The sequence below is a fragment of the Cygnus olor genome, chromosome 1 (assembly GCF_009769625.2).
Source record: "Cygnus olor isolate bCygOlo1 chromosome 1, bCygOlo1.pri.v2, whole genome shotgun sequence".
Lineage (NCBI taxonomy): Eukaryota > Metazoa > Chordata > Aves > Anseriformes > Anatidae > Cygnus > Cygnus olor.
In genome coordinates, this window is record NC_049169.1 from 208,376,300 (window position 1) to 208,397,365 (window position 21,066).

The 21,066-nt window shown below is 67.4% G+C and overlaps 2 protein-coding genes across 6 annotated transcripts; one reads left to right on the forward strand and one right to left on the reverse strand.

Annotated features, from left to right (window-relative positions):
* Positions 1-1,079: 1,079 nt before the first annotated feature.
* ARRB1 (arrestin beta 1) lies at positions 1,080-19,337 on the reverse strand. The gene is made up of 17 exons (XM_040571709.1): positions 19,331-19,337; positions 17,567-17,786; positions 10,323-10,353; positions 9,257-9,317; positions 9,074-9,118; positions 8,061-8,257; positions 6,980-7,039; positions 6,615-6,682; positions 5,964-6,099; positions 5,793-5,877; positions 5,620-5,692; positions 4,882-5,019; positions 4,675-4,758; positions 4,149-4,172; positions 3,598-3,668; positions 3,277-3,328; positions 1,080-2,461 (listed from the first exon to the last, which is right to left on the reverse strand). The coding sequence occupies exons 1-17, from the start codon at positions 19,335-19,337 to the stop codon at positions 2,350-2,352; spliced, it is 1,464 nt and encodes a 487-aa protein (XP_040427643.1). The 3' UTR covers positions 1,080-2,349.
* Positions 10,364-12,404, forward strand: LOC121057862 (keratin-associated protein 10-4-like). Of its 5 annotated transcripts, XM_040532686.1 has the most exons (5): positions 10,364-11,089; positions 11,147-11,299; positions 11,370-11,463; positions 11,506-11,575; positions 11,616-12,404. In XM_040532686.1, exons 1-5 carry the CDS (start codon positions 10,915-10,917, stop codon positions 12,087-12,089), a joined length of 966 nt encoding a protein of 321 aa, XP_040388620.1. In that variant the 5' UTR covers positions 10,364-10,914; the 3' UTR covers positions 12,090-12,404. The 5 variants fall into 5 exon arrangements, with proteins under 5 accessions (XP_040388620.1, XP_040388795.1, XP_040388880.1 ...); XM_040532861.1 differs by having other exon boundaries at positions 10,364-11,299; XM_040532946.1 differs by having other exon boundaries at positions 11,370-11,575.
* Positions 19,338-21,066: the final 1,729 nt, after the last annotated feature.

The following is a 21,066-nucleotide window of genomic DNA, read 5'->3' on the forward strand; positions in this document are numbered from 1 at the left end:
CTTGCACTTTGCTTCCCAAACTCATTCTGGTCCCTGCTGCTGGCTCCGAAACCTCCGGCCCTTTGGCGCAGGTCCCGCCGAAGCATCCACGTGCTTGCACGCCTGTGGGAAGGTCGTGGGTGGTGCTGTGGGGGTGTGAAGGCATCGAGGGGCCGGAGCAGCACCCACGGGGATGGCTGTGGGCTGTGTCCGTCCATGCTGGTCGTGTTGGACGTGCCCCAGCCGACGGAGAGAGCCGCAAGCGTTCGTGCAGCGGGGCGCAGCCCGCTGCTGGTGGCGACGCGCGTGGGTTCGATGCCTCGTCTGTGCTGGCAGGGAGCCCAGGCAGGGCGAGCCGCCGTCCTTTTTCACCATTTCTCACCCAAGCAACCGAAAATTCAGCGTTAGCCGAGAGCAGCGAGGCTGCTGGGGCGGGAGGGGGCCGGCAGGAGCTGTGCCAGGGCTCCCCTGCGTGAGCGGCGGCTGGGTGCGCGGCCTTGGGCGCGGTGGCATCGATCTGCGGCTCCTGCTGCAGCCCCAAGCGCTGTGCTGAGCGCACGCACGTGGACAGCTGGTGGAAGCCGAGGGCGGGCGCCAAGCCCGTATTTACCTGCGGCGTCTGTGAGGGCTTGGAAGCCAGGGCACGCTGGGGAGGTGATGGCCAGCGCGTCCTACAGCCAAAAAATGAGGGGCTGGGGGGGCAGCCGAGGCAGACGCTGAGTGCCGGGGGCCAGGCAGCGTGTCCCAGTGCCGGCGTACAGGCAGGGAGCTGGAAACTCCAGCTGAGCATGGGATGGTGGAGGTTTACGTCTGTGTTAACGCACGGTGAATCACTGCTGGGGTGGGACGGGGCAGGGCGCACGCAGGGAGCCCCCCTATTCCCCCCCCCAGCACCACCAGCGGGTGCCCCAGGGCTGGGCCGGGTCCCCTGCCCTGAGCCAACGGAAGTGTCCAGGCGCCGGGACTGTGTTTTTTTTCAGGTTTCGTTTTTGTTTTTGTTTTTTTTTTTTTTCTGAGTTTAATAAACTAGAATAATTTATTTGACAGAACACAGAAACATCACAGATACGGTGGAGAAACCAAAGAAGCAGGTATCCATGAACAGTACAAAGAAACCACTTTACAAAAAGAAGTACCACGCTGCCCGTCAGCTCTACCCAAAAACAAGAGGGCTCAGCTCTGCGCCCCCCCCCCCCCACCCCCAGGCAGAGGGACGGAGCTCTCCGATGACAACACCGACCGCAACGGCACGACAAACGGTGGCGAGGGTCTCCCGGGCACTGTGGGAGACCCGAGCCCCAGCATGGGTTGGGGGGGACCATGGCACGGGCCGGGTCCCCGGGCACAATCCGTCCTGGGGACCCAACAGGGTCCTGCAAGGGGGTAAGGGGGGGGGGGGGGGGTCCCGGGACCGGCACCCCCCAACCCGGGAGGCACAAGCATCTGGTGAAACACGGGTTAGGGCAGCGAATGCTGTGCTCCCCTTCTCCGCCCCCCCAGCCCCGAAGAGGTGCTTTAGCCCATGCAGGCACAGAGAGGGGGGAGAAGCATCGATTTGGGGACGGGGTGGGACAAAGCATCCCTGGTGGAAGCCCAGGGGGAAGCCGAGGGCACTGACCCACGGGAGCTGCAGGTCCCTTCCCCAGCCCCGGCACGGCTCCATCAGCATGTTAAGAGCCAAATCCCCGGGGCTGGATGCTTTAGGAGGATTTGGGGTAGGAGCAGGGGGGAGTGCTCCTATTCCTCCTAGCCCTGCACCAGGCTCAGCCCCGGGCAGCATCCGAGGGTCCAAGCCAGGCTCGTGCACCCCGGGGGGGGGAAAAAGGCATGCAGCGGGGCCAGGCACGGGACAGGCCGTGGGCAGGAGGCGGGGGACAGACGAGGCGCGCGGGTGCCCTTTCCCATGAGCAGGCTGCCTAGAAAAGTCCCCCCCCCCCCCCCCGCCCCGTTCTTCTGCACCCCCCCCCCTCCCCGCACCCTCTCCATAGCAAACCGGTGTTGAGAGCGGACGATATAAAATGCGTAAAAGAGGCAGCTCATAGGAAAGGGCTCGGGGTGCACGAGGAAGGGGCTGGACGGGGAGGGAGGGCCGGGGGTGCTGAGCCCCCCCCCCCGCCCCAGCCCCAGCACCCCCTGGGGACGTGCCCACAGACCTGCACGGGACACAGCAGCTGGATGAAGAGTGACAACACGGCACAGCGGGAAGGTTATAATTGCTGTCGCGATCGGGTGATCCATAGGCTCCCGGTACAGGTAGAAAACAAAATTAATAATCATACAAAAGAGAAGAAGCCTAATGCACGGGTGTTACTGGCGCACGCCGGCCCAGCCGGGGGGGTGGGCTTGGAGAGGGGGGGGGGGGGGGGCCGCTTATCTGTCGTTGAGCTGCGGGGAGTTTGTACGCTCCTCCTCGTCCTCCTTGTCGTCCTTCATGCCTTTGAGCCGCTGCCGGGCAAAGTCTTCGAACACGATGTCGTCGTCACTGGCGGAGACACAAGGGACGGGGGCTTTATGGGGGACGGGGGGCGCGGGGGGACCGGGATTCAGGGCACCGGGTACCCGCTGCGGGGCTCCGCGGTTGTGCCCAGCCTGCAGCGTCCGCGGTGTTTCCAGCAGCCTGGGGGCTCTTAAACCCCCCCCCCCCCCCCGCAACGTCAGCAGCCAGCCTCGTTTCTCCAAGCACCCCCTAAATCAGTCGGTGCCTTGGTGTTTGCTCGCTGAAAAGCGCGGGGATGAGGTGGGAAATGCTCCGGAGAGCAGCGGCTGCAGCCCCGGGGGTGTACGTGCCATGCACGGGGACCGTGCGGTTCGCTCCCCGGGGACAGCAGACCCGCAGCAAAGCCTCCCCGAAGCACCCACGGCAGCACAGGCGCAGAGCTGGGGATTAACCGGGGGGGGTGCAGCGCGGCCACGGCGTCGCCAGCCCCGGGGACGCGCAGCCCCAGCCCCGGGGACGCCGCGGGGACACGGCGGGGACACGCCGCGGCGCGCGATCCCGGCGGGCGCTTCCTTACTGTGATTCTCCTGCTCGGAAAGACATGCAGGGAGGTGGCAAGGTTGGGGGGGGGAGGGCGGGGGGAGAGGAAAAAAAAAAAAAAAACAACAGGCACGGCATGCGTTAGTGGATACGTGCACGGGGTTAGTCAGCGGCAGCCGTCCCGGCACGGCACGGCACGGCACGGCACGGCACGGCACGCGTTAGTGGGTTAGGGGCCAACATGCAGCCGTGCCGACCGCTGCCAAGCTGCATGGCACCGCCGCGCGTTCCCGCACAGCCCCCCGGGGCGTTTCTCTTACTTTGTGTCGAGCTCTATCAGGTTGGTATCTATGGGAGCTTCGTTCTCTGGAACTGAACGCAGGCACAGCGTTAGTCACCGCGGGCTTGGGGCGGGGGGGGGGCGCATCGCCGCCGCGCCGGCAGCACCCCTTGGGGACGTGCCCCCCCCCCCCCAAATTGTTCTCACCCCAGGATTGCCAACGGGGCGCCACGGGGGTCCCAAATGCCCATCGGGCGCCCCCACAGCCCGGTTGGTGCGAATCCAGGGCTGCGGCAGAGCCCCGTGCCCCCCAACCCCCGGGGGGATCTGCCCCGTGCGCCCCGGCCGGGCGGACACTCACCGTCCCGGTGCGCCGGCTCCTCCCTGGGCTTGGGGTGCATCAGCGTGAAGGGGAGCTCCACCGCTACGTCGCTGCGAGAAGGGGACCGAGGCCGGGGTGAGGCGTGGGGCAGAGCCGGGGGGTGGGGGGGGGGAGGCTGTGGTTTTAGGATCCCTCTGGTTTGGGATCCCCCCCCAGGAGCTCCCCCTCTCCGGGCTACCCAAGGGCGGGCACGCGCTCAGGGGCACGAGGGAGGAGGTGAGCGCAGGAAATCTGCCTTTTCGCAGCTCGCCGGCATCTGGGGCTAAAATCCCGTGGGTTTAGGGGAGGATGGGGGGGTGCTGAGCTCCCCAGAGGGCATGGAGACAACAGAAATGAGGCAGGACAAAGCTCTGCCTCTTCCACCCGCACCAAACCCAGGGGATCGGGGCTGCTGCGCGGGCATGGGGTGCCACGGGGAAGGGGCTGCTGCGTGCACGGGGCTGGCCCTGGGGGGCTGGGGTGGGCATGGAGGGGACAGAGGGGACAGGGTGACACGGTGGGACGAGTGGGGTGGCACACGCAGGCATTACCTGGAGGCGAGGTCTCCCAGCAGGCTGGTGTGGGTTAAATGAGACGAGAAATTAGTCGCTGCTCCCCACCAACGCATGTACCCCCCCCCACCTTGTACAGCCCCCATGCAGATGGGGACGAGGGGACTGTCCCCGTGGGTGACAGCCACAACCCCGCTAACCCCTGGCTCTGTCCCAAGGGGTATTTTTTGGGGGGGGGGGGGGGGGGTCACAGGCAAACCAGCCCCATTTGCAGCCTGGCTGGGGCTGCAAGCAGGGCCTCATCCTGCAAATGATGCTGCAGCAAAGAGAAGGGGGGGGGCGAGGGGGGTTGTTTTATGGGTTAATAAAATCCCCAAATGGGATTTTTGCCCCCAAAAGGGACAAAGGCAGCTGGGCTCTGACCGGACCTTCCCCATCCCATCCGGTCCCGGAGCTGCAGAGTGCTGGCCCACCCCGGAGGGCGGGGGGGGGGGGGGGATGCACTGAGAAGGAGAGCAAGGGAGAAGGGGCCGCAGCCCCCCGGGGGGGGGGTCCCCGCACTCACCCTCCTCGCGACACCACCAGCTTCACCTTCACCTTGTAGGACACGATAATGCCCAGGATCTCCTTGTTGGCTCCATCCCTCAGCCTGCGGGAAGGGGATGGGGGGAGACATCAGCACGGGAGGGTGTCCCGCCGGGTCTGCCCCACTTGGGGTGGCACCGAGGGGGTGGGGGGGGGGGTGGGGGGGGTGGGAACACGGGCGGCTCACAGCGTGCTGGAGGCCAGGTTGGTGTCCTCGTGCTTCAGCTTGCCGTCCAGCGCCAGCCCGCGCTTCTCCCGGTTGTTGGCGAGGAAGGGGGTCAGGGTGTACACCTTGCAGAAGGTCGAGCTCGGGGCCACCATGTCGCTGGGGGTGACAGGGGCGGGGGGGGGTCAACCCCGGAGCCGCCGTGCTGCCCCCACCCCCCCCCGGAGGGCTAGGGGCTGGCGGGGTCGGGGAGGATCCCGGCAGGCTGGAAAACGGGGCGAAACCCCGCAATTTTGGCTCTGCGCCCGTTCGCCGAGGGTTTGGTGTGCCAGCACCACGTCCCCTGTGGGCAGCGCCCCCGGGCCATTGGCAGCCCCCACGAGCAGCCTCCGTGGGGCCGGAGTTTGCCATCAAAAATGGCCAGATTTTCTCACAAAAAAAAAAAAAATAATAATAATAATAATTTTTTCCATAAGGTCAGGGTTAGGGCTAGGGTTAGGGTTAGGGTTAGGGTTAGGGTTAGGGTTAGGGTTAGGGTTAGGGTTAGGGTTAGGGTTAGGGTTAGGGTTAGGGTTGGTTAGGGTTAAAAATTTCCATCTCCCCGCTGGTCCCAGCAAGCTGTGCACGCTGGATACATCCTCCTGCTGACCCCAAATGATCGAGTTCGGGCAGGAGACCTCCCCCAGGGACTGGGCGCCCCGCGGTGTCCCCTAGCAGCCCCCTGAGCCCCCCCTGGGACCCCAGCCCCGCGTCACTCACTCGGCGTCCTCCACGGCCACGGGGCACTTGTATTGGGCGGTGTTGAAGAGGCAGATGTCGGCGTACTGGCGCACTGGGGCGGGAGATGGAGAGCGGGGGGGGGGGGGGGTCACGGTGTGTGTGTGGGGGTCACAACCCCACCTGACAGCCCCCGGGGGGTCCCCAACCCTCACCTGAGATTTTGATCTTCTTCACCGTCTTGTTGGTGTTGTTGGTGACGTGCACGTTGACGCTGATGGGCTCCCCGTGGTAGTAGATCTGCGGGGAGCGGGGAGGGGGACGTGAGCTCGGCGCCCCCCCCCCCCCCCGGAGACACCCCCCACGACCACCAGCCCCGACCCCACCTCCTTGTCCAGGGACGCCTCGAGGTGCAGCGGCTTGTCCGACATGAGGAACTGCCGGGTGGTCTCCGCCATGGGCTGGGGGCCGGGCCGCTCCGGGGCGTACTGCACCTTGCGGATGACCAAGCGCACCGAGTTCCTGCGGGGACAAGGGCACGGCACGGGCAGCTCTTCCCGTATCATTTTGGGCCCGTTTGGGGTCAAATCCCTCTTTTCTGATGTCCCAGGTTGGCCCCACCGAGGGGCTCGCCCAGCCGCCAGGGGCAGCCCCACGGCCACGCCATCCTCACCCCATCCCAAAGGACATCTCCATCCCAACCCCATCCCAGAGGACGTCTCCATCCCTGCCCCATCCCAGAGGACGTCTCCATCCCCGCCACATCCCAGAGGACATCTCCATCCGTGCCCCATCCCAAAGGACATCTCCACATCTCCATCCTCACCCCATCCCAAAGGACATCTCCATCCCCGCCACATCCCAGAGGACATCTCCATCCCTGCCCCATCCCAAAAGATGTCTCCCTCCCCGCCCCATCCCACCCACTGTGGGCTACCAAAGCCAGGTGCCCCCTCCCCACCACCGCTCGCAGCCCTGCCAGCCCCGTGCCCCCCACCTGGGCACCCTCAGCCCGTGCCGGCGTCCTCCCCCCTCACCTCTTGTGGATTTTCTCCTCCAGGTTCTCCGCACAGAAAGCTTTGACCTCATAGTCCACACCGCAGGCCTGGAAAGCAGGAGGGGGCAGAGGAGGAGGCCGATAAACCCCTCTGCGCCCCAAAACCCGTGCACGACACCCTGGCACAGCCCGAGGCCGATGTCCCAGCGTGTGCCCCTGGGGGACAATCCCCATCCCCAGACGTGTCCCCTGTCCAGGGACATCATCTTTTGGGCTCCCTGGGGCGATTTCACCCTGGTTCAAGAGCCGGGCTTTGCTGGGAAGGGACAAGGGGGATGCCCAGGAGGGTGCCACGGGCCCGTGGGACACGGCAGGGTGACACCAGGACGCAGAGGTGCTCCTTACCTTCCCCGTGTCCTCGGGGCCCGGCTGCAGCGTGACGGAGCAAGGCAGGTTGGGGGGAATCTGAAGCAGAAAATAGGGTTAGGAGCGGGTCTGGGACCCCTGCCCCAAATCCCCCTCCCCAGGGGGCTGCGGCATCCCGGGCAACGGGGAGGGGATGGGCAGGGGGACGTCGTGCTGCCCTTCCCCTTTTGGCCAGGGTTAATCCGAAGAGACCCAAGAGACCCAAGCCCCAAGGAGTTACGAGCCGCGCTAATGCGCATTTTTTTTTATTATTATTATTTTTTTTTTTCGGTTTAATCCGGGGGATTTGGAGGAATTAAGGTTGTTTTGCAAGGGCTCGCGCCTGGTTGTGATCCCCCTGATCCCAGGGGGTTTAGCTGAGAGCTCACGCCTGGAAAACGGCACCGGGTCCCCCGGGGGGCTCCGCCAAAAGCCACGCCGGGGCCGGGGGGGCTCAGGGTGCCCGTGCCCCTGGCTAAGTGGGGGAGTTGCCCCCCGTTATCTGCCGAAGCCCCTCATTTTGCTGCCCACCATCAGCTCAGGAGGGCTGCGATGGAAATTTCCTCCCGCTCCTCCCCGGCTCCCAGACAAGGCTGGAATTAACGCAGCTAATTACCGCCGCAATTAAAGCGTGGCGGGGAGGAACAGCTTCGATCCCCCGCGCTGACGCTAACGGCACGGACGCAGCAGGGGGCTCCCCGGGGCTCTGGGGCTCCCCGGGGCTCTGCTTCGCTTGGGGGGAGCCCCCCGGGGCCGTGTCACCGCCTGGCCATGGACCCCCTGCGCCACCAGGCAGCGGGGCCGCCCCTGCCTCAGTTTCCCCACTGGCTGCATTGCACAGAGGCTGCTTTCCTCCGGTGCAAGAGCATCCAGAAGCCACCACGTCTTCACCCAGCACCCATTTGGCCACCCCCAGATCCCCCCGGGGATGCTGTGCCCGCGTGCAGGACCCCAAAAAGCCCCACGCCCCAGCACCCAGCACCCGCACGGGTGATGCTGCGCCCCAGGGCTGGGCTCGGGAGTTGCAGCACCCTGATTTCTCCCCCCCGCGGGGGGCGAGAGGAAGAGGAGGGGTCCCCACCTCGAAGGTGAAGGGGTAGGCGTGCTCGCCCAGCTTCTTGATCAGCCGCTCCTGCAGCCGCGTCAGGGGCTTCTTCTCCTCGGGGACCGGGGGGAAGGCCTGCACGTTGGCCACGAACAGGTCCTTGCGGAACGTCAGCCCCAGCACATCCAGGTCCTCGCGGCCGTAGCGGAAGGCGCAGGTCAGCGTCACGAAGACTGGAGGGCGGCAAAGGCGGGCACGGTGGCACCACGGCACAGTGGCATCACGGCACGGTGGCACCATGGCACGGTGGCATCATGGCACAGTGGCATCATGGCACGGTGGCATCACGGCATGGTGGCATCAAGGCACGGTGGCATCACGGCACGGTGGCATCACGGCATGGTGACGCCACAGCATGGTGACACCACGGCATGGTGGGATGGCACTGCAGCATGGTGGCACCACGGCACGCTAGCACCATGGCACAGTGGCACCGTGGCATGGTGGCATCACGGCGTGGTGGCACCATGGCACAGAGGCACCATGGCACAGCGACATCACGGCATGGTGGCACCATGGCATGGCGGCATCACGGCACGGTGGCCAAGGCACAGTGGCATCACGGCACAGCGGCACCATGGCACAGTAGCATCAAGGCACGGTGACACCATGGCACGGTGGCACCACGGCACGGTGGCACCACGGCACGGTGGCACCACGGCACAATGGCGCTGCAGCACGGTGGCACCCCAGCTCATCCCAGCCCCACCAGTTTCAACCCAGGTGGCACCGGGACGCAGTGGTGGCACCCGGGAGGTGCCGTGATGGGGAGCTGGGGACAAGCGGCACTGGTTGGGTCCCCGTGGGACAGGGACAGGGATGGGGATGTGACCTCAGGGCAGCCACCACAGAGCAGGGGGGGGCTGGAAAACCTCACCCAAGGGCCCAGCAAACCCCAGCACCAGGTGGGACCATGCAAGGGGGGGGACCATCGTCCCCTGTGGGTGCCACCCCCCTGTCCCCAGGTGTCAGGCCCCCCCCGACGTTACCTTTTCTCTCCTTCAGGTACTCGGGATCCACCAGCACCACTCCGTCTGCAAGGGAAGAGCAGCAGGGTGGGGGGGACGTGCCAGCAAGGCGGGGGGGGGGGGGGGGGGGCCACACAGGGACCCCTGGAACACCCCTGCCACCACCCCGGGGCCACCAGCACGGGGACACCCGGCCCCACTCACCCACGGGGTCCACCACGTCGATGTGGTCCACGAAGTCCCGCTTCCCCAGGTAGACCGTGAGCTGCGGGGACACGAGAGGGACACCGGGGTGAGGGCTCGATCCCGGTCCCCACCTCGCCATCCATCACCCCTCTCAGGGCCGGCACCCCCCTGCCTCCCCAGGGCTTTGGGGGGCTTCTCCTGGTGGGGAAACTGAGGCACGGGGTGCACGGGCATCACCCGGAGCTGGGCTGGAGGAGGAAATGGGGGCACGCTGGGGAGGTCCCCGAGCGCACACATCATTACTGACCCCCCAGTGGGGACTGCCCGGGACCCTTTGCAGCCCCCTGGCGCAGGGACCATGCCCAGGATGCTCCCCCGGTTTGGGAGAGGCTCTGCGGTGAGGATGGGGGCTGCAGGGGCAGGTTTGGGGCAGGGGAGCTGGGCTCCCAGTTTTGGCCCCCCCCCCGGGGACACCGCTGTCCCCGTCCTTTCCGCCACGCGGACCCAGCTGCGAAACCAAGAGGCCGCAGCAAGAACCTGCAGGGGCTGCGGGGAGGGAGCGGGGCCAACGAGCCCGGGATGCTGCCGAGCATCTCCACCCGGGGGACCCAGCGATTTGGGGGGGGCCGGGGCGGGGGGGGGACAGTCACAGCGGGGCCACCCCCCCAAACCCTGGAGGGGACGCTGGGCACGGTGCTGAGGGAGAAGCAACGCCAGGGGCTGCAGAGCGGCGGCCGCATGGCCGGGAGGCAGCCGCTGCCTGGATCCGTCCCCGCAGCCCTCACCACAAATCCGATTTGCGCCGCCCCAGCTGGAGCTCGTTAGACCCCAGCCTCATCCCATTAGGCTCCCGGGGGAGCGCCCCCCCCCCCCCCCCCCTCCGGCCCCGCAGCCTGGCTCAGCCCCCACCAGCACCACCAGCCGAAAGCATCCCCGTGGGGCGTGCAGGACCCCTGCAGCCCCGGGGGTCGCAGCCCCCCGATTAAACCCCTGACCATGGGCACGGGCACGGGCACGTCCCCCCGGCCCTGCCGTGCCTCAGTTTCCCTGCTGGGGGAAGGGGGACCCCCGCGGCGGCGCTTACCTTCCCGTTGGGACTCGCCTTCTTGAACACCCTGCAAAAAAGCCAAGGGGAAGGCGAGTTAGGGGGCACCGGGATGGGACGGGGGCCGCGGGCTGAGCTCCCAGCCCCCTGCCTCAGTTTCCCATTGGGGCTGGAAGGGGGCCGGAGCCAGCCAGGTCCCACCGCAGGGCCCTCGCTCCTGGCTCTTGGCAGCCTCGCCACGGCTGGCAGCCCGAGGTTTTTCCCACTTAATTCCCCCCCAGGGAAGCTTTTCCTATAAATCCGGCCGCGCCGGCGGTGTCGCCTTACAGCTGCTGGCCCGCAGCGAGCGCTCGGGGCTGGGCAAGGCGCTGGTCCTGGTGCTGCACCACAGCCGCAGGCTGCTCGCCGAGCCACGGGTGGGGGATCGGGGGGCTCCAACAGGGCCCCCCATCCCCATCCAGCTGCGCAAGGTGCAGTGCAAGGTGCTGGTGCTGTGCAAGGAGCTGTGCAAGGTGTTGGTGCAAGGTGCCGTGCAAAGGCCCTGTGCCAGGTAAGCTGCTGTGCAAGGTGCTGCGCGAGGTGCTGCCGCTGTGCAAGGTGTTGGTGCAAGGTGCTGTGCAAAGGCCGTGTCATGCAAGGTGCTGCCACTGTGCAAGGTGCTCTGCCAAGCGCCGGTGCTGTGCAAGGTGCTGTGCAAGGGGTTGTGCAAACACCCTGCTACGGCAGGTGCCACGCAACGGCCCCACTGTTCAGGGAGTTGTGCGAGGCGCTGTGCAAAGGCCCTGCTGTGCAAAATGCTGTGCAAGGTGCCGGTGCTGTGCAAGGTGTTGTGCAAGTGCCACGCAAAGGCCCTGCTGTGCAAGGTGCTCTGCGAAGTGCTCTGCAGTACGAGGCACTGTGCAAAGGCCCTGTTCAAGGCGTTGTGCGAGGTGTTGTGCAAAGGCCCTGCTGTGCAAGGTGTCTGCAAGATGCCGGTGCTGTGCAAGATGCCAGTGCTGAGCAAGTTGCTGTGCAAGGTGCCGTGCACAGGCCCTGCTGTGCCAGGTGCTGTGCAAGAAGCCAATGCTGAGCTAGGTGCCCTGCAAGGCACTGTGCAAAGGCCCTGTTCAAGGTGCTGTGCAAGGCGTTGTGCTAAGGCCCTGCTGTGCAAGGTGTCTGCAAGATGCCAGTGCTGTGCAAGGTGCCGTGCAAGATGCCAGTGCTGAGCAAGGCACTGTACAAGGTGCCGTGCAAGGTGCCGTGCAAAGGCCCTGCTGCGCAAGGTGCTCTGCAAGATGCCAGTGCTGTGCAAGGTGCCATACAAGGCACCGTGCGCAGGCCCTGCTGTGCAAGGTGCTGTGCAAGGCGCTCTGCAAAGCGCCGCTGCAATGCAAAGTGCCACGCAGAGGCCCTGCAGCGCGATGCGTTGTGCAAGGTGCAGCCCAAGGAGTTGTGCAAGGAGTTGTGCAAGGTGCCGCGCCACGCACGGCCAGGCTCCCTGCAAGCTGGGAACAGCGGGGCACGGAGGGGCAGGGTCCGGGGGGGGGGTCCCCGGCCAACCCTCGCGCAGCGGAGCGCAGGGGGCAGGCGCCCAGACGCCACGGTGATGGGCGGCCGCACGCTCCCCGGGCGCTGGGGAGGCAGCACGAAGCCTCCCAGAGGCTTCCTCGCCCTTCCCAGCTTTTGCTGGTTCCCAAATATCCGAAGGGAACCCCAAAAAAACCAAGCTTTGCAGGCGGGGGGTGCCAGCGGGGTGCCCCTCCCCGCCTCCCCTGGCGCACAGCCACCCGTAATGGGCTCTCCCCGGATAATCTGCGCTCGCCGTGAAATTCTATTAAAGCTGCCCTGGAAGATTATCAGCGGCGTTTCAGGCCGGGAAAACAATTAAAGACAAACGCCGGGCGCTCGGCACGGCTCGGCCAAAAAGGCAGGAGGAGGCTCCCGGTGGCACAGGAGGGCCGGGGACGTCGGCGTCCCGCCCAGCCTGGGGACGGGGACAGCCCCGGGGGCGCCTTGTGGAAAAGGGTCCCCAAAACGCAGGAGGGTTGGGGGGGATTTGGGGGGAACAACCCCAAAGCAAGGTGGGGTGGGTCTGGGGGCGCAGCAGATTTCCCCGGCTGGAAAACCAGCAGCGGCTGGGGCGGGGGGGGGGGGGGGGGAGACGGGAGAAAGCTGCTGAAACCCCACGCTTTTGGGGCAGGCGAAAACGTGCGGTTTTGCCAGGAAGCAACGTTCATTCATTTGGTTCCAGAAGGCAGAGCGGGGCCACCAAAACTGCCCTGGGCGTGCTTTCCGCCCCCAAAACCGCCCCGCAGCGGCCCCCGGCCCTTCCTGCGGCACAGCACCGGGCTCCACGGGGACCCTCCAGCCCCTGCTGGAGGTCGGGGGGGACACAGCACTGCCCCCCTGCGCCTCCGGGGACTTTTTGGGGTGCCCCGCAGGAGGGAGGATGCTGCGGCGCTGGGGGCGGCTGACGGCCCGGCCACGGCTCTGGGTGGGGGCACGGGGAACCACGAGTGTCCTGGCGTCCTCCTCTGGTTCCCAAGGTCTCCGTGTCCCTGCATGTGTCCCAGGGTCCCCGTATCTGTCCCCTGGTGGCTCTGTCCCAGTGTCCCCATGTCCCTGCAGCCGTGCCCCAGGGTCTCTGGGTCCCTGCATCCCTGCCCCAACGTCCCTATGTCCCCATGTCCCCATGTCATGGCCCAGGAGGGTCACAGGAGCCACCCCCAACAGGCAAAGGGACATTGGGCTCGGGGCCACCAGGGCGATGGCCAAGGACATCCCACGGCAAGCAGGGGGGTGCGGGGGCCGGGGGCGTTTCCTTGACCCCGCGTTAGCAGCAGGGAGATGGGGGCATGGAGAAACCCTTTGCCAGGGCCACCAACACCCTGGGGCTCCTCGGGGACCTCCCCGGTGCCCTCCGGGAGCAAAGCCACCGGTGGGACCGGGGTGGACGTGGGAGCACGGCCACAAGGGGACCCAGGGGACCGAGCGCAGCGGCGCGGCCCCGCAGAGCGAGCGAAGCTGGCGTTAACGGGCGTGCTACCGGCGTGCAAAAACGGGGGGGGGGGGGGGGGGGGGGGAAGGTGCAGTGCCACCCAGGCGAGGCATCTTCCGGGTGCAAACGGAGCCGCCGTAGGGCCGGAGCCGCCCTTCTCCGGGCACCCAAGGGTGACCCCACGGAGTCACCGGGGTCCTGCCACGCGCCGGGGGCCGCCGGGTGCCCTCCCCGGCGGGCTGGGCTGGCCCCGCTGCCGGGAAGTCCCCGCGGCCCCCTCGAGGCCCTGGTTCCACAAAGACGCCCGCTAACGCTAACGAAGCCGGGCGCACGCGAGAGCAGCGGCGCTGCTGCAGCGGGGCCGAGCAGGAAACAATTACTCACGGCGCCCGCCCGCCCGCCGCGGGGCCACCCTGCACCGGGGCACGGCGAGCACCGGGGGTGTGGGAAACGGGGTGGCCCCACCCTGGGGGTGCGGGGACCCCAAAGCACCGTGGTGTTAGTGCAGGGACCCCAAAGCCCTATGTTATGGGTGCAGCAGCCCACAGCCCAATGCTCTGGGTGCAGGGACCCTAAAGCACCGTGCTCTGGGTGCAGGGACCCCACAGCCCTACACTGTGGGTGCAGGGACCCCATAGCCTCATGTTGTGGGTGCAAGGACCCTAAAGCACCATGCAGCGGGTGCAGGGACCCCAAAGCCCTGTGCTGTGGGTGCAGGGACCCTAAAGCACCATGCAGTGGGTGCAGAGACCCCAAAGCCCTACTCTGTGGGTACAGCACCCCATAACCCCACGCAGTGGGTGCAGGGACCCCAAAGCCCCACGCAGTGGGTGCAGGGACCCCATAGCCTCATGTTGTGGGTGCGAGAACCCTAAAGCACCATGCAGCGGGTGCAGCACCCCATAACCCCATGTAGTGGGTACAGGGACCTTAAAGCCCCACCCTGTGGGTGCAGGGACCCTAAAGCACCATGCAGTGGGTGCAGGGACCCCAAAGCCCCATACTACGGTGCAGCACCCCACACACCCCTACAGCCAGGCCTCTCCAAGCCCAAAAGCAGAGGCAGGAGCAGGGAGGGGGCCAGCAGGGACGCCCCCAGCCCCAGCAGCCCCCCCCTTCCTCCCGGCACCCCCAGCCCTGGTCCCCACGGGGCACACGGTGGCACCGCGCACCCCCCCAAACCCAAGCACCCCCAAAGCCCTGAAGGGGCCAGGATTTGGGGGTGCCATTGATGCTGGTCCTGGCCCCCCCTCCCCAAGCTGGGGGCGGGGGGGACTCACTGACCCAAACCAGCATAGTTTAGGAAATAACGCCGGGGATGGGGTGCCTGGACCCGTCCCTATGGGATGCCCTGGACGGGGGGGCTCCCCCAGAACCCACAGTGGGATTTTGGCCCCCCCTTTTGCCTGCTGCCACCCCCCCCCCCGAAGCTGAGGAGGGAGGGAAGAGGAAGCGCTGGCCCTTCCCTCCCCCCCGGCCCTTCCTGGTGCCGAGAGCTGGGGACGTGCAGCAGGAAGCTGCCGCTGGCCCTACAAATCCCCTATTTCCCCCCCCCAGGGCCGAGGGACCCCCGCTGCGGGGCTGGCAGCCCCGTGCCCCCCCCCCCCCCCCGGCACCCTGCCACGGGGCTGCGGGCTCGCCCCGGCCGCCGGCCGGATCCTGCTCTCGCCTCCGCATCGATCGGGTTCCTTAACGAGCTCGTCAGGCACCCGGGCGGCCGCTCGGCACTAACGACCGCTTCGTTTGGTGGCTGCTAATTGAGTGGGGTCCCCTCCGCTCTCCGCTCCTCCGGATTGACGAGCGATGCCAGCGATCCCCCCCCCCACCCCGGGAGCGGGGCCAAGGTGCTGCCACCCGCCTGCTCCTGGGGTCTCTGACACCCACCGGGACCCCTCCGCGGCCCCATAAGGGGGCTTCGGCCCCGAAATCCCCCCCGCGCCTCGCCAGGGTCCCTTGGCACGGAAGCGCGCTGGCGCTGGGATCCGGGATGTCTGGATCCTGCTGTTATTTAGGAGAGTTTGTTCTCCAAACAAAGTCCAGGAAGCCAAAGTCTCCCCTCCCGGGCCGGCGGCCAGGGCTCGCTCCCGCACCCGTCGCACGGCCGAGGTCCCCGGCCCGGCTCCCGACCCCACACCCGGCCCTGGGGGCACCGTGGCTGCTGAGCCCAGGGCACCCCGAGGGGCTCTCTGGGGTTTAGGGCCGCATTTTGGGGGCACGGGGCGGGCGGGAGGCCGCGAGGGGATGTCCCCAAAGTGAGCGGGCGAGGGGCCGTATCGTGGCACCAGCACCCCAAAAGCCCCCACGCCAGGCATTACTGCGGGGTCCCAGGATGGCGCCTCTGTAGGAACGGGTGCAGGGTGCGATTCCGGGGACCCCCATCCCACGTCTCCCCCCACTCCCAGCTCCGTCTTCGCCCCCTCCAAGCCGCCGCAGCACCGGCGCTGGGGGACGCGCGCCTTTTTGGAGATGCTGCGAAGAAGCAGGCGACGCTCGGCTGCTTATGGGGTCAGGGCAGCCCCGGTGGTGCCGGCGGCTGTGGGGCTCCGGTGCTGACCCCACAGGGACCTTCCCCAGCTCCTTCCCCGGCTCCTTGCAGCTCAGGGCTTTGGGGGGGCTCGGCAGGAGGCGGCTGCTGACGCACGGGGCCGCACCGGCCGGGGAGCACCCACGGGTGCGGGGCCAGCTCCTGCACCAGGGGCTCGTCCCAGGGACCCCCGGGGCGCACCCCAAACCTGGTGGCCCCAACGTGGGGTCAGCGGGAGCCGTGCTGCAGGCCCCGAAAGCGGGGTGTCCCCCCCCCCCAGCCCCACGATGCAGACGCTGGGATGGGTGGAAACGGTGCTTTGGGGCATCCCCGGAGCCTGGCAGCAAAGGGGCCCCGGCCGTGCCCCCCCCCCCCCCCCCCCGCCCCGGTCCCCGGGGAACACCAAACCCCGCTGAATGAATCAGGGGGAGCGCGGCCCTCGGGGCTGCTCCCCGCAGCCTCCAGCTGCTCCTAATTTCATCCCGGCCCTTTTAATAACCTGCAGAGCTTCGAAAATAACAATGGGGCCACCACCGGGATCGCACCGGCGCACGATGGGGTTTAGGGCTGGGGGGGGGGGGGGGGGGGAGAAATTTGGGATTTGTCATCCCAAACCCCCGGCTCCCGGGCACGCGAGGGCCCCGAACAGCGGTGCGGGGGCCGGCGGGATGCAGAAGGCCCCCCCCCACCAGGCCACGAGAGCATCGCCCACCCCGTGCCCAAAATCTCCCCGGGGAAGCCGAGCTCGCCCTGGGGTCCCATGGGTGCTCCCGTCCCCATTGCATGGGAAAGTGGGGGGGGCTTCCCCCCAAACCCCCCCAAGCTGGAAATGGGGGGTTCGGGGATAAAATCACTGCGCTCCCGGGGGCACGGCCGCGTTCCCAAGGGTGGGGGGGGGGGGGGGGGGGCGCGGGGGCTGCTGTCCGCAGCCGAAGCAGGGGTCCCCGCAGCGCCTCCTCCCCCCCGGCGCTTGGGGGTCCCCGAAGCCCCTCGTGCCACCCCGAACGGCCGCAGCGTTTCTGGAAGGTTCTGCCAGAGCAGGGCCGAGCCCCCCCCCCCCCAACCACCACCCCCTCGCCCCCAGCCTCCCCTGCTGCTGGGGGGCACGGCGGTGCCATCGCCTGCGGGGGACCCCCGAGCCCCAGGGCGGGTGCTGGGGGGCCGGGGGCAGGATGAGGCCGTCCCCGGGGACGAGCGGCAGCACCGAGCCCCCCCCCGGCCCCCCAGCACCTGGCCCTAAATAATTAAGGACAGCCAGGGAAATGGGGGCAGCCGCAGCGGGGTGGCGGGGGGGGGCAGCGGTCAACCCCGGCCCCCCCCCCCCCAACCCCAGGGGCAGGGGTGGGGGCACGCAGGAGGCGATGCTGAGCCCCCCCCCTCCCCCGATCCCCCGGGACCCCCAAGCCCCCGTGGGCAGTCCCGGGGGCGAGCACCCACGCGTGTCCGCGCACCGCCCACCCCCCCGCCCCAATGCACCGCGAGTCTGGGAGCACGGGGGGGGGGCACAGAGCCTGCCCCCCCACCCCCCGAGGAACCCCAAACACCCGCGGGGGGGGGTCTCCAAGGGGGTCAAAGCCCCCCCTCAAGGGTGCACTGGGGGGGGTGGCTGCGGGGTGCGGGGGGGGGGGGGCGCGTGGGAACGGCGTCGGCGCGGCGCCCCCCCGGCTGTCCACCGCGCTGAGTGCACGCGTGTTTGCACGCGTGCGTGTGCATGCATGCGTGTGCATGCGTGTGCCCCCCCCCCCCCCCGTGCCCCCCCCCGCCCTCCCCAGCCGCACTCACCGGGTGCCTTTGTCTCCATGGCCCCGCGGATGCCGCGGCCGGGCAGCGCCGGCGGAGCTCGGAAAATTCCCGGTGGGGGGGGGGGACGGGACCGGGAAGGGGGGGCGGGGGGGGGGGGGGCAAGGGGGGGGCGCTGAGCACGGCACGGCCCGGCCCGGCCCGGCCCCGAGCGCTGCGCCCGCTGCAACGCCGCGGCCCCGCCGAGCGGCCCGGCCCGGAGCTGGGGGGGGGGGGGGGGGGAACGGGAGGGAGGGGGGTGCACGGGGAGGGGGGGGGGGGGCGCCCCCGCGCGGGCACGCGTGGGTGTGCACGGGGAGGGGCGTGCACGGGGAGGGGCGTGCACGGCGGGCTGGGCGCGCACACGCGCGGGGAGGGGCGTGCGCGGGGAGGGGAGGGCGTGGGCACGGTGCTGTGCGCGCGCACAGGGACGGGGAGGGGCGTGCACACACGCACACGCGCACGCACACCGCCGAGTGCATGCACACACGCGGGCACACACACGTAGAGGGAGCTGCGGGCACGGACACGCTGCTGTGCGCACACGTTCAGGGAGGGGCGTGCATGCACGCACTGCTGTGCACACACAGAGGGGGCTGCGTGCACACACACACTGCCGTGCACACACACAGCGTGCATGCACACACTGCTGTGCACACACACGTACAGGGAGCTGCGTGCACACACACACTGCTGTGCACACACACAGGGAGAGGTGTGCATGCATACGCTGCTCTGCACACACATGTACAGGGAGCTGCGTGCAGGCACACACGCAGGGAGGGGTGTGCATGCACACTGCTGTGCACACACAGAGAGCTGTGTGTGTGCACTCTGCTGCGGACACACAAACAGGGAGGGGCATGCACGCACACTGCTCTGCACACACACACAGACAGGTGTGCACACTGCTGTGCACACAGCTGCATGCATGCACACACTGCTGTGCGCACAGGTGTGCATGCACATGCTGTGCACACAGGGAGCTGCGTGCACACACACAATGCTGTGCACACATGTACAGGGAGGGGCGTGCATGCACACTGCTGTGCACACACAGAGGGAGCTGCATGTGTCAACACTGCTGTGCACACAGAGGGAGCTGCACGCGTGCACACACTGCTGTGTGCACACAGGGAGGGGTGTGCACACGGTGCTGTGCACATACACACACACAGGAAGGGAGGGGCGTGCATGCAGACAGCTGTGCACAGTGCATTCCCCTGTGCACACACACACACAGGGAGGAACGCATGCACCCCCCTTTGCACACGTACACCTCCATGTGCATACACGGAGGTACCCAGGGGACAAGACTGCACACACCTGCGTGCACTGGCACAGAGGGAGGTGCAGCCCTCCCCCGGGTACACACATGCATGTGCCTGTACACATGCATACACACAGATACACACACACACAGGCAGGTACACGCACACACACACTGGTGTGCACACACGTGTAAAGAGAGGTGCACCCCCCATGCATGCAACAGAGGGATGTGCACACACGCACACACCTGTGCACACGCACCAGTGCAGGTGCACCACGCCTTGCACACCCACCCTACACATGTGCACACACACGGAGGGGTGCACGCCCCCCCCCCCCCTTGCACACGTACACCTCCACATGCACACCCTTTGCACACACACGGACGCGGGCCCAGCGCTCCCCTGGGCTGGGAGGGGCAGGGGCAGGGGACACCCTCCCCCCCCAAATTTCCTCCTCCAATGAAACCCAGCCGTTGCTGCGGGAAGCCCCTACCCTCCATCCTCATTGGCTGCTGCCACCACTTTCCCCGCCTCCTGCAGGAAAGCAGCCAATCAGGTCCGCTATGCAAATCAGGCCGAGGTTATTCCCATGGGCACCCCAAAAGCTCCCGGCCACGGCCCTGCGTGCACACGCGTGTGGCTGGGGGCACCCCGGGCACGGCCCCCTGCTGGGAGCCCAGCACTGGAAGCACTGGGAGCACTGGGAGCTTGGCACGGGGTGTACTGGGAGTCTGGTACCGGGCATACTGGGAGCACTGAGAGCCCAGCACTGGGAGTCTGGCACTGGGTGTACTGGGTACACTGGGAACCTGGCACTGGGGGCACTGGGGGCACTGGGAGCACGACACTGGCCATACTGGGAGCCTAGCACTGGGTGCAGTGGGAATCCAGCCCTGGGTATAGTGGGTGTGCTGGTGGTTCAGCACTGGGTGCACTGGTAACGTGGCACTGGGGGGCACTGGGAGCCTGACACTGGCCACGCTGGGGGCCTGGCACTGAGTGCACTGGGAGCACTGGGAATCCAGCCCTGGGTACAGTGGGTGTGCTGGTGGTTCAGCACTGGGTGCACTGGTAACGTGGCACTGGGTGCACTGGGAATGTGGCACTGGGTACACTGGGAACGTGGCACTGGGTACCCTGCATGCACTGGGAGCCTGGCACTGGCCACACTGGGAGCACTGGGAGCCCAGCACAGGATGCACTGGGATCCTGGCACTGGGTGCACTGGGTGCACTGGAAACCCCGCACCGCTCCCTGCCTCAGTTTCCCCCAGGTGCGGTGCCCCAGGGAGAGGAAGGGCGGCAGCGGTGCCCCAGGGCATGGGCATCCCCATCCCCCATCCCATCCATCCCCATCCCCATCCCATCCCATCCCATCCCATCCCATCCCATCCATCCCATAGATCCCATCCCATCCCATCCCCATCCCCATCCATCCCATCCCATCCCATCCGCCATCCCCATCCCCATCCCCATCCCCATCCCCCATCCCATCCCCATCCCATCCCATCCCCATCCCATCCATCCCCATCCCATCCCATCCCATCCCATCCCATCCCATCCCATCCCATCCATCCCCATCCCATCGCATCCCCATCCCCATCCCATCCCCATCCCACCCATCCCATGCCCATCCCCATCCCCATCCCCTCCATCCCCATCCCATCCCATTCCCATCCCCATCCCATGCCCATCCCCATCCCCATCCCATCCCATCCCATCCCATCCCATCCCATCCCATCCCATCCCATCCCCATCCCATCCCATCCCATCCCCATCCCTCCCCATCCCCATCCCATCCCATCCCCATCCCCATCCCATCCCATCCCCATCCCCCCCATCCCCATCCCATCCCATCCCATCCCATCCCATCCCATCCCCATCCCCATCCCCATCCCCATCCCCCATCCCCATCCTATCCCATCCCACCCCATCCCATCCCCATCCCCATCCCATCCCCATCCCCATCCCCATCCCCATCCCCATCCCATCCCATCCCATCCCCATCCCATCCCATCCATCCCATCCCATCCCATCCCATCCCATCCCATCCCCATCCCATCCCCATCCCATCCCATCCCATCCATCCCATCCCATCCACCCCCCATCCCATCCCATCCCATCCCATCCCATCCCCATCCCCACCCCATCCCATCATCCCATCCCATCCCATCCCATCCATCCCATCCCATCCCATCCCATCCCATCCCATCCCATCCATCCCCATCCC